This window comes from Rhincodon typus, chromosome 28, assembly GCF_021869965.1.
Source record: "Rhincodon typus isolate 14 chromosome 28, sRhiTyp1.1, whole genome shotgun sequence".
Lineage (NCBI taxonomy): Eukaryota > Metazoa > Chordata > Chondrichthyes > Orectolobiformes > Rhincodontidae > Rhincodon > Rhincodon typus.
Genome location: NC_063359.1, coordinates 33289162 through 33302025, shown reverse-complemented (window position 1 = coordinate 33302025; position 12864 = coordinate 33289162). Strand labels below are relative to the sequence as shown.

The 12864-nt window shown below is 38.9% G+C and overlaps 1 protein-coding gene across 5 annotated transcripts in view; it reads left to right on the top strand.

Moving 5' to 3' along the window:
* The window catches only part of fubp3 (far upstream element (FUSE) binding protein 3), a 106495-nt gene that overhangs the window by 50208 nt on the left and 43423 nt on the right, over window positions 1-12864 (top strand). For all 5 annotated transcript variants that reach the window (XR_007265055.1, XM_048613641.1, XM_048613639.1 and 2 more), the window contains exons 7-8: window positions 2183-2348; window positions 4581-4679. Coding sequence is in view for 4 of the 5 variants with exons in the window: in XM_048613641.1 (XP_048469598.1) it covers window positions 2183-2348; window positions 4581-4679 (265 nt within the window). In the remaining variant the exon portion in view is untranslated. The remainder of the gene's footprint in view (window positions 1-2182; window positions 2349-4580; window positions 4680-12864) is intronic.

The window sequence follows — 12864 nt, the reverse complement described above, 5'->3', positions numbered from 1 at the left end:
TTCTTGGTAGTGAGGTCAGATTGCAGGTGGCGGAGAATGATGCGTTGAATCCGGAGGTTAATGGAGTGATACGTGAGGACAAGGGGAATTCTGTCTTTGTTTTTATTGCGGGGAGGGGGTGTGAGGGCTGAGGTGCGGGAAACGCAAGAGATGTGGTCGAGGGCGTTCTCAACCTCTGTAGGAGGGATAGTATGGTCCTTGAAAAACGAGGAATCTGGGATATCCAGGAGTGGAATGCCTGATCTTAGGAGCAGATGCAGTGGAGGAATTGGGAATAGGGGATCGCATCCTTGCAGGAGGGTGGGTGAGAGGAGGTGTATTCTAGGTAGCCGTGGGAGTCAGTGGGCTTGAAATAGATGTCAGTTTCCAGGTGGTTACCAGAGATGGAGACAGAGGGGTCCAGGAAGGAGAGAGAGGTATCAGAGATGGTCCAGGTGAACTTAAGGTTGGGGTGGAAGGTGGAAGGTGTAAAGTGCATGAACTATTCGAGCTCCTCGTGGGAGCACGAGGCCTTTGTGTTTTTTTTAACAATTCAAGTAATAACATCATCCTGAATGGGTTGGATCAAGATTCCACAGAACCAGAATTTTTTTTTAGTTTTAGTTTCTCAGAGAAGGAGACCTTTAAGTTTGGAGTTGACATTGCAAACTTTCAACCTTTATATTGCCAGTAATGTGTCTGAAACAATTGTACATGCTAGTCATAACCCCTTAAAGCTTTTGGAAAAATTTAAAAGATTAAAAATATCAGACCGTTTAGATGGAGCTTATTATTGCAGCCATTCGATGTGAAAATTATACATGGGGCAGGGTGAGAGAGCATAACTGCCGATGCGTTATCATGAAGGAAGATGGAGGCGTTCGATGGCAGGAAAGAAAAAGACTGAAATGGACTTTAGTGCTTAATGTTTGTATGCTTCAAGTCCAAGTATATGTATTGTAGTGTACTAATAGAGTAAGCCTAAAGGTTTGTAAATGTTAGTATATTGATGGGTTTTTTTAATAGGGGGGTTGAAGTGTGACAATACTACGGTTTTAGGAAGTGTATTTTGTCCTGTTTTTTTTTGAATGAAGAAGGGTTGAGCAGTCCGCTCAAGCCAATAAAGTAAACAGCTTGTGAGGCCTTGGGATTTTTTTCAAGTTGGAACAATAGAAGCCGCCTGGATGGATGGGGCCAAGCTCCCACAAAGCTGGGATTTTTAGCTTTATTTTCTCAGTAGCAGTTGCTGCTGGGGTCTTGAAGCTGGATGTAGAAGCTGTTTTTCCTCTGTTAAAGCTAAAAGCTGGGCTTCTCTTCCTGGTGCTAGAATTACATGTGAGACAATCTTATTTTACAGAATTTGCTTTTGCTGAGGGTGTGTTTATGGGATGTTACTATATTGGAACAGTTGTTGTATGGTAGTTAAATAATCTGTTATTCTGTTAAGTTTTCCAGTAAAGTTATTCCAATTTCTTCCTCCTTTTGTCTTTTAACTATAGTGTATGAATAAAGTGTTTCACCTCAAGACTGGTAGTTTGACCAATTGAATTGCATCTGGAGCACAATATCTTACATTTACATTTTAAATAAGAAAATGCTAGGGTCTAGGGTATCTTAATATATTTTGAGGGGATTTGGTCTGGTCTGTAACAGCCGCAGTGGGAAAAGGTTTGGGAATCATTGTCTTAATGTTTCTAAGCAGCATTTGCTACTTTATATTTGCCATCTTCTGATGCATTTGAGTCTTTGTGAAGAGATGCACGAGAATTGTGTTCTCCTCTTGTTCCTTCCCTATTTTTCCAAAAGGATAAAGCAGCACCAAACTCAGCTTGATGTCTGGCTCGGCAGGCAAAAAGAATTGACGGATTTGAGCTGTTAATTTCTGTCCTGAGCTACAACGCATTAGAGAGTTTGTGCGTTTAAAACCTCAAAAAAGGGATATGAAGCTCATGGAACTATTTGCCTGAAGTAGTTTTTTTTTCTGAAAGCTAAATAATTTTGACCAAAGCAAATGCTCAGTCAGCTAACTGAACTAATTGGTTATAGCAAGAGGTTACATCAGCCTGGTATGTGGCATTCCTGTGAGGCATTTTGTTGGATGTAATTTAGGTAGTTCAGTCATGTAAACTTGTTTGAATTGTATAGTTGTGTACTTTTAACACTGACTTCGCTGATCACTATGACTTGCTGTTTTATCAATCAGAGAAGCAAAAAGACTCCTAGGACAGATTGTGGATCGGTGTCGGAACGGGCCTGGCTTTCACAATGATATTGATAGTTCCAATAACGCTATACAGGAAATCCAAATCCCGGCCAGCAAAGTTGGCCTTGTCATTGGCAAAGGAGGGGAAACCATTAAACAACTACAGGTAAGAGAAGCCTTTGACAGTATGCTAGTGTATCTTTTATCTCACATTTTCAATTATTACAAATGCATCATGTCAAAATCTGAAAATTTATTTGGCCCAGCAGTTTATTGATCTGACTTCTTGCACTGTGTCCGGATATTCAGGACAAACTATTGCATTCTGATAATTGGCTGTTTTCTGAAATGTACAGAAAGTGTTTAGTTGTTGGAGAGTACAGTCTTTTTCTTGAGATGCTGATCCAAGCCAGTGTTGAGATAGTATTGCTCAAAGAGTAAAAGAGTTCTCTTGGTGTTGTTGTCAACATTTGACCCTTAATATAGTCAATAATTAGACTGCTTCTCAGGTTTTGCTGTGCATATATTAATTGTTGTGTTAGTAGTGATAACAATAGCTTCAAAAGAAATTGTCTGTCTGTAAAGCAGTTTGCAAATTTGTTTTAATTTCCGTTCATCTGTTTACATGTATCTCAAGTCGCAAATACAAACAGACCTTTTTTAAATTTTGTGTTCACCTACATATGGGCTAACAGCTATTAACAATTTCTTATGAACCTTCAGTCTCAGTTGCTGCATCATGTTTTCTGATGTTTAGTCCAGTACCTTCTGTTTCTGGCCCTACAGTTTCTAGAAATTACTGCACATCCCACAGTGGAGAACTCTGTTATGGCATAATAAGGCAGATAGTTCACTGACACATTTCATATAATGTCCTATGGAAGTATCATTCCACCGAAATTAGCCCTCGCTGTTCTGTAGTTTTGGAATAGCTTTCAACAAAACAAGAATTGAATTTGTGAAAGAGTTTTGACTACCTTTACTCTTTTTTTGTTTTTGAGCTGATAGAGAAGAAAGAGGAAAAGAGCTGCTTGTTCCTTCTGAAAAATTCATTTATAAAGAAATTAAGAAAGACTTGCATTTATGTAGTATCTTTCGTGTCTACTTGTTGAAGTGTTTAGTCAGTGACTTGTTTTCTGAAGTGTGGTCAGTGTTATAATGCAGATAATTTGCACACAGCAAACTCCCACAGGCAGCAATGTGATAATGCTGAGAGAATTTGATTTTGTGGTGTTAATTGAGGCATAAGTATTGGCTAGGACACAAGGGAAAAATCGCTTGGTCCTCTTTGAAATGTTGCCATGAATTTTTAACATTGACTGAAGAGAGCCAAGGAGGCCACATCGCATTGTAAAAGTGACTCCTTTGACAGTCTAACACTCCCTCAAAGCTACAGTGAAGTGTCAGCCTTGGATTTTTTTGTGTTCTAGAACAGAACTTAAACGTGCATTTTCTTCTAGCTTTAAGAACTGAATGCTACCAACTAGGCCACGCTGTTTAACACCAACAGTGATAATATTTTTGGGTAAACGATTTCAATGAGCCATGTGAAACTGGTTCCCTTGCTCACTCTGCACAGCTCTACTCTTGCAGGATTGTGTAGTTGAGGCTTGAGACTGTTCTCCTGACTGTTACAGACTTCCTACCTAATTAGTACTGTGCAGTCTTTACCATTCTTTGTAATCGTGTGAATAGTGTACTTACCTTGGAGAAATAAGGAATGCTGTTGTATTTCCTATAGGTTCGGGGTTCTTTGGATAGATGCAGACAAAACTTGTGATATTTAAGGGAATTTCCAGGATGAGAGTAAAACTAAGCTTTGCCCTTCACTTTTTATGGTTCATTCAAACATACCTTTTGGGTATTTGTTTGAAAACTCCCTGGTAAAGTGTAAAGTTGAGTCCATTTAGAAGGACTTGCAAGCATAAAAGTGCAACATTGTATCTTATGTGCCTCAGCTGTTGGGACCCTCCAGTCAGCGAGCGGGAGGACCACTGACCGACAAGATAATGTCATATTTTTACAGCACAGAAATGGCAACACAACAATGGCAACCCAGCTCAAGATGGTACACACCTCGGTGCTCCTTTTCAGCACAGGTCTGAGAATGCAAATGATCCAGGATAAGGCAACCTTTGCTTAAGTGAAAGTATTTCTTTAACTAAACTTTGCCCCATTTGTTAAAGACTTTCCATAAACTTTTAGCAATTTTATCCCTCAACGTGGATAGATTCGTTCTGTTGAGAATCAAAAGGCCGGTAACCATAAAGGCAATGAAACTGTCTGACTAGAGTTAACCAGTGTGACTGGACCAAACAAATGTTAGATTTTGCTTTAACTAATCGCCAGAGTACATGTGACTGTGTGGTGGCATGATCCTTTTTTCTGTGTTTTTCAGGAGAGAACTGGTGTAAAAATGATAATGATTCAGGATGGACCACTTCCCACAGGTGCTGACAAACCACTGAGGATTACAGGAGATCCTTACAAAGTACAGGTGAGTTGACTTCAGTATCTACATTGTGATAATCAAGAATCCTGATTAATGCATGATTCCCTTGTAATTTATTCTTGAGTGCCATTAAAATCGCATTTGCCTAACATAACTTTATAGTCCTTCTGTATGCACATTTAGAGATGCACTGACTTTGTTTTCACCGACAACCACTGCCATTTTTAACTTGCTTACCATTTTGCCATGTCAGTTTTGACTCTGCTTTATACTTGAGGAACCACAAATTTCAGCGACAAAGTTCTGGAGAATAATTGTACTCTGGGTTTCTGCCATGACTAGTGGAGATAAGCAAAACTCGAGAGGCTAAAAATCTGAGAGCTCTAACATGGAAGACTGCACAGTTGTTTTTTGATCTTCGTATCGAAGGAAAAATGTGCATAAATTGGAGGCATTCAGCAAAAGTTCACTGAGTTGATGCCAGGAGTTATCATCGAGTAGTGCCTGTCAAATCGCCTGAGACCAAATTGAACAAGGAACAGTTGATGGTTGCACATTAATTAAAGGTGTTAATTGGGTGAGAACCTGACTAGATGTTTTCATGTATAATAGGTAAATTGGGCTGGAATTTGTGTTGATTTGGAATGAAATTGACTAGAAAATATATGCCTGGATTCTGTCTAACCAATCTTTTGGCTTCTAGTATTTATTACTGGTAGCAAAGAATAATTAGCTGTTTATAAGTCAAAGAATAGTGCTTAATTTTCAATCTAACAAAACAGTTAATTGAGAAAATGAACAATGGCTGAATCAAAATCTAAAGTCTCAGGATATGTTTACCCACTGCTGTTTTCTGAATGTGAATCTTATGACGAGTGGAAGAATGAAGTAACCATGTAGGCACGTGTTATTTCTTTACTGAAGAAGATGCAAGGTACGGGCTTGCCTTTTATGCAACTATACAAATGCTCTTACAATACAGTGGTAATGTCCCTACCTCTGAGCTGGAGACCTGAGTTCAAGTCCCATCTGCTCCAGAGGAGTGTAATAACATTTCTGAATAGGTTAATCATAAAATATCTACAAAAACTGGATAAGCAATGTTTGTACATAGAATTGGACACTGATGATTTGAACACAAATTAAAGTTTGGACAAATTATAAACTTGCATGGATAAAATTTGTCGAACAGTTGATGATTTTTGCTGCTTATGAGGCATGGTCAGAGTTTGACAGTCAGAAAGAGTGAAGATAGTTCCATGAAGGAGAACATAGTGGAATTCAGCATATTTTATTTACACACAACTGTGGAAAATCCATTTCGAATTTCTTCACTATGGCCTTTAGGTTTTATATTGCACTAAAATAGTGTTTTTACAGATTTCTAGGTTTGACAGGAGATGCGTTTGCAGATAAACGCACACTAGTAGGAAAAAAATGTCAGAGCAACTTAAAAAAAAAAAACCCCTGGGAAGAATTCCATTCCAGCAGCATTTGTAGTGCAAATGGGAAAACTGACAGAAAATAGCGGACACAATGTCAACGGATTGGTGAGACCAGTTAATGCAGCGTGTGGGTAATGATAAGAAGGAAAAACTATAACTAAGAGCAATGAGAACTGAAATGCTTTTGACAAATTTGAAAAGTGTTTGAAAGGAATTTGTGATTTACAATTTAAAAAAAAAAATCTAGAAATACTCAATGTAGTCAAATGATGTTTTGGATCACATTCGAAGTGTCATGCCGCCATGGACTATCCCAAGCATTATAATAGCATTTGAGCTAAATGTGAAATAGAAGATTCTGAAAATGATGGAGATATGGATCAAAGAGAAGGCATTGTATTGGGCATATTCATCACGAGGTTGAAATTTGTGTTGGTAGAATTGTTCAGTTGTGCAGTATTAAATAGCAATGCATGGTTACAGTTTGGTGAGTAGACAAACTAAAATATCACCTAGACAGAGTAATAGGGATTGCAACAATGTAAAGAAATTTGAGTTCCATCAGTCTCAAATTTGGGAAGACAACACATTAAATTACCTTGTAAAATAGCCAGAATGAATTATTTTGTTAGTGCAAATGTTATGTCCAGGTAAATACTTTTGTCAAGTAGACCATTAATGAAGAAAGCACAGGTGAAACTGGATATGGAATACAACAAAACTAATCTGTGTTGTAGCCCTTTAATAAAGTGCTGTGTCCCATTAATGTCTTTAGTGGAGTTGGTATTTGGGGGGAAGAAGTTTTCATTTTACATTTTGTAGACTTGACAATCAGATCAAGTGAGTCAACAATAATACATAGTAAAGAAAATAATTGTGGATACGATAATGGAAAAGTACTTAGGGAATGGACTTGGACCACTGTCAAAATTTCTCACTGCTAATGATGAATTTAGTGACGTGTGCAAATATGAATATATCTTAAGAATACAGCAGGTTGTGTGAAAGAAACCATTGCAGTAATAGATGAAATTGTTCTTGAAAGTGTGGCAGATCGGCTAAATTATTGTTTGCACTAGCATGGACTATCCATGCTAACAGTTCACTGCAGATATTTGGAAGATATGGTCTAAATCATGATGTGGAGGTGCCGGTGTTGGATTGGGCTATGATGTTCAACTCATTGATCACCAGTTCAGACGTGCCACAGCGAAAAACTGTAATGACCTCCTCGGAAGACAAACACAGGATACAACAATTAGAGTACCCTTTGTCATCCAGTACTTCACCAGAGTGGAGAAACTACACCATGTTCTTGGCAGCTTTAAATTTTCTATGACAGTGAGCACCTTGCCACGATCGTCCCTATGCCTCCACTTCTCGCCTTCGAACAACGGCCGAACCTTTAAACGGACACCGTTCACAACAAACTACCCAGCCTTCAGGACAACATTGACCCCAATACCCCACAACCCTGCCAAGGCAACTTCTGCAAGACATGCCAGATCATCAACATGGATACCACCAACACACATGGAATGCCACCCACCACGTTCACAGCAGATATTTGTGTGATTCAGCCACTGTTGTCTGTCTCATATACTACAGGCAAGGATGTCCCGGGGTGCGCTATATTAGCGAGACCATGCAGATGCAGGTGAATGGACACCGGCAGCAATCACCAGACAGATGTGTTCCCTCCAGTGGTCAAGGGCATTCAGCCTCCAATCTGGCTAAGCTCAAGATGGACTTCGAGGTACACAAAAACAAAATCGCTGAGCAGAGGCTGATGACCAAATTCAATACCCGTGAGGAGGGCCTTAAGTCATGTCGTGCTAAAAGTGACTCCATCCCCCTTGCACGCCCCCTCACACCCACGGTGAATTATTTCATCCAAGATGTTTATGTAACTGCAGGCTCATTCTTTTGTTCAAAAAAAAAAACCAGCCTGACTTCAAGTTCAAACACAGTCAGCCAGATTCTAAACAAGGCCTCACACCTGAGATGTCACCTCTTGTATGCACTGATAAAACCTTTAGTTATCTCAGGGCAGTGACTTGAAAGAAGTTCTGGGATTTGCATCTTAATCAGTAGAAACCTTTGTCTCCTTTCTAACTGATTTAAGGTTCAACAAGAGGCAGTCAGCGAGCCATTTTCAAGGTTATTACCTTTCTGCTTATAAATTATGTGTTGCTTACGTCCTCTTCTGGACTGCACCTGAAGAAGGAGCAGAGCTCCAAAAGCTAGTGTTTTCAAATAAACCTGTTGGACTATAACTTTGTGTCGTGTGACTTTTGACTTTGTCTAAATCAGTTTTTGGCAAAAATTCTAAACTTCTGTCAATAATGAGATCAGTCCACAGCTTGCGAAGAAACTGCCATTAGTTCTACTTTTTGAGTATTTGAACTCTGCACCCAGGCAAAAAGGCTTCCATCAGAAACAAAGTCAAAGAATTTGGTGAGCCTAAAAACTTAATGCAATGCCATTGTAAAGCAGTTTAATTCAGGGAGACACGATCCCTGAAAATAAGAGAGGCCTAAAAAGTGGAGAAGCCCAGAAAAGGCTATTGGTGAAGACAGAAGAAGAATAATTGCACAGCTTGAGAGCCATTCTGTTTGGGTATGTTCTTCCTGATTGCTAGGTATGAGCTGTAAAGTTGCAGATTCTAAAGGAGTTGCAGAAGGTAACGGGGAGCTAGGTACTTAACCATATGTTGCACAGCTATGAGGATCAAACTGTCACAATGGATAGTTTGCCTGAAGAAGAACAAATCAATTCTGGTGATTAAAATGAGGCCATTGGTCCCAAACAACAACAACCAAAAGTAAGTGCAAAAGTGAAATATTTATCAGAAGGGGCTGTTTGATGGTGAAATGTGACTATTACAAGTTAAAATAAGAAAGGCTGAACACAGAGGGCAAGAGGCAGAAAAATATGCCCATGGATTTGGGCCATGAAGTACAAAAATGGAAGGCAAGGAAATGCTGTGTGTAATGCTTTTGGAGCTACTATGCCCATAGAAAGTGATCATGAATCATTGAAAGGAATCCGTTTAATAGGAGAAGGAGATCAAACAGTACCAGTCCAGAAAGAGAGAGAAGGCATAGCTTAGCAAGGTTTGGGGCTATCGTGTAGCTCAGGCATGCCAACAAGTATAGAAACCCATGTGATTGGGGAGTATTAGTGGCTGCAAACAAATTAGAAGATGAGTTAATAAAAGATGCCAAATAGCAAGATAGAAAAAGAGACACAGAATTTGGGGTATACTTAGAGGTGCATATAAGGAATAGTCAGGCCTACCAAACAGATGGATATGTGTACAACAGTTGTAGGATAAGGCGTGGCAGATTTAAAACAAAGGATAAGTTATTTTTCTCAATCTGTGGAATTCACTAACCAGAGAGCGATGGATACTGGGACATTGAGTAAATTTGAGGAGGAGATGGGTTGAAGGGTAGAGTTGAGGCCAACATGAGATCAGCCAAGACTGTATCAAATGCCAGAACAAGCTTGAGGGGCTGAATTACCTACTCCTGTGAGGTTTGAAATAAAATTGGGCAATCAAAATAAGAGTAGATTCACCTATGGCAAGAAAAGCAATTTTGAAGATCGTTTTAGCTTTGTTCGCAACAAATACTTGAGAAATGTAGATCAATTGATGTTAAAGGTGTATTTCTGCAAAGAGGTCAGCGCAAAAGAAACAAGGATTCCTTCATCCCTAAAGAGGCACCAAATTTAATGGGGACGCTGTAGATGTTAAAAGAGACGCTTCAATAACCTACACAATGCCTCTAGTCTTAGTAAAGGTGGGCTGTTGGGCTGTCTCCAGTTGAATGTAGATCCTGTATTGCTTTACTAGCGCTGGGGGAGCAGCTTTTGGGCATCTCTACAATGCCTTATAGTTGATTTTTAATGGAGCTGGAGCAGTGAATTTGAAAATGTAGTCATAAGTTGTCTCAAATCAGAATTCAAAATTGAATGTTAGGCTGCTGGGGCTTTTAAATATATTAGATTCGCAAATGGGCATAATGGGTTGAGTTTTGTAATGTATCAGCAATTTTATTTGGAAAATGTTATCCCCAATGCACTTATCAAAGTAAGGCCTTATTAAAGCATACAGTGGCTTACAAAATTGAAATGCAGTAATTGCAGAGTCTGAGGGTCCATATTGCAATATTAAATCAAATGTTAGAGAATGGAGTAATCTTAAAATTGAAATGGGTGGATAAAATCAATCAACTGTCAGATTGCTTTACGAAGAAAGGAGCAAGCTCTAAGAAATTTCAAAATATTCGAGAAAGGATGTTTGGAACTTTGCGGAAAGAAATAACAATATAATTGACATTGTGCAAAATTTTTTTTTTTTTTTGTTTTGCATTATTTCTTTTTAAAATTATTAAAATAAAGTGAATCTGTTATCTATTTGAGTCTGGCAGGGATACAAGACACCAAATGAAACTCGGGAACAAGTGATAGTTAAATGTTAGGGATAATTGGGTGAGAATTTTACTGGGTCTGTATCTTCTATATGAGGATTAAGTAATTTGAAAGTTGAAATAAAACTCGGACTGGAAAGATATGGCTGGCTCTGACTAAACAACCTTTATCCACTGGTGTTTATCACCTGGGATGAGAAATGTGGGCTGAGCTCTGTAGAGTTTAGTAGACTGAAAGGTGAATTAATTGAAACACTCAAGATACTGCAGGCATTTGACAGTGTAGACTCAGAAGTTGCTTCATCTAGAACATGGGCAGAGTCTCAGGATAAAAGGTTGAGGATTGAGATGAGTAATTGCCTCACTTGGTTGTGAGTCTTTGGTGTTGTCTATCCAGAGAATAATAAAGGTGCCATCATTGGATATATTTAGAAGATCTTGAGATGTAGGAACAGAAGTAGGTCATTTAGTCTGCTTTGCCGTTCAGTGAGATCAAGGTATTTCTGATAATCCTCGACTCCACTTTGCTGCCTTTTCCCATAACATTCTATTTCCTTCTGATTAAAAATCTGTTTTGTAGCCTGAGGCCCATTGCTGTAAAGAATTCCACAGATTGACTGACTACTTTCTAAGAGGAAAAGATTCTTTCTATGTCTTAAATGGGTAACCCCTTACTTGGGTTATGTCGTCTGGTCCCAGATTTTCCAACAAGGAGAATATGTACTCTGTCAAGCCTCCTAAAAACCTTGTTTCAATAAGGGCTCTTTCTTCTAAACTCAGTGAGTACAAGCCCAACCTACTCGATCTCTTCTCATATGAAAATCCCTCCCTACCCGGAATCAACATGGTGGACTTTCTCTGGACTGCTTCCCCTGCCAATATACCTTTCCTTCAGTCAGGGGGCCTCAATCTGTTCAGTGTTCGGGTGTGGTCTGATGCTTTGTACAGTTTGCACAGAACTATTTTTGTACTTCCTTTAAAACTAAAGGCTAACAGTTCATTTGCTTTCGCTAATGCCTACTGAACTTCTTTGCAAGCTTTTTGCGATTCATTCACAAGGGCCCCCAAACCCCTTTGTTCTGCAGCTTTCTGTGGTCTTTCCCCATTTAAATAGCATTTAACCCTTTTATTCTTCCTGCCAAAATGTGTAACCTCACATTTTCCCACACTAGAAAATCAGAGTTTTTTCTCACTTGCTTAACCTGCCAGTATCACTCTGTAGACTCATAGTAGCATCCTCACTACTTGCCTTCTTCCTATTTCTGAACCATGCACACACTTGGTGAAAGTCCTTTACTCTGGCAGTCAAGATATTAAGGTATATTTATGCTGTCCAATCCCCCTCACCACTTGCTTCTGTGACCTGCTGTGTTTCGTAATCAGATTTGCAGTTTGGCCATATTATGGTCAACTGTTGTCAAATTTCAATGTTCTCTCAACTCCGTAATTCATTTGTTTTGTCAAAAATAACAGTGACGCCCAAACAGACTGTGTCTACCTTTTTGTTTTTGGCTACAAGCCTCCTGTTTTCCATTTATGCCTTGCATTCTTTCCTTCAATGAACTGTACTCAATGGAGGGAGGAATGGCTCTTGATTTCAATTCACCAGAAAGTCCCAGACCATACTTTAAATCTAATTACACTGCAATTATATTTTCCCCAATGTGTGTTTATCTTGAGGAATTCTACTGACTCCAAATCATTATCTAGAAGGTGTTTCTAAGTCATGCTTCCTTCCTATTGGTGCAATGTACTGATTTAAAAGAAGTTCCGAATGTATCCCATTGTCCCATAACTGATTCTAGAATATGTCTACTGTTATATTCTGGAGCCCATTGCACGTTCTATTGTGTGTGAAGAACTGCCTCCGTTTCTGGTTGATCTTTGTTCTTAAAGTGGTGTTTATTTGCAATTTAGTTTACAAGTTTTTAAATTTATCCTTGTCTTACTGTTTTTTGAACCTGAGATCTCCCCTGAAAAGCAAAGTTTCTCCTGTGTTGGCGTTGATATTGTTCTGTAATATTTGAGATCAGAATGACCCCAGTACGAAACTACACTTTTTTCTTTTCCTTCCATGTAAGCTGAGCAAGATTTCATCCTTGCTATAATTTTTGTTTCCATTCTTGCCCTTAGCTTTTCTTTTGCCCTTTTTAATTCATGGATTGAACATAATTACATTGCAATTATATTTTCTCCAATGTTTGCCTTGAGGAATTCTCCTGACTCCTCATCATTATCTGGAATGTGTTCCTAAGTCATGCTGCCTTCCTGTTGGTGCAGTATACTGATTTGAAAGAAACTGCAAACATATTGGCAAAGACCCTTTGCACTTCAGATATTTTCTTCACT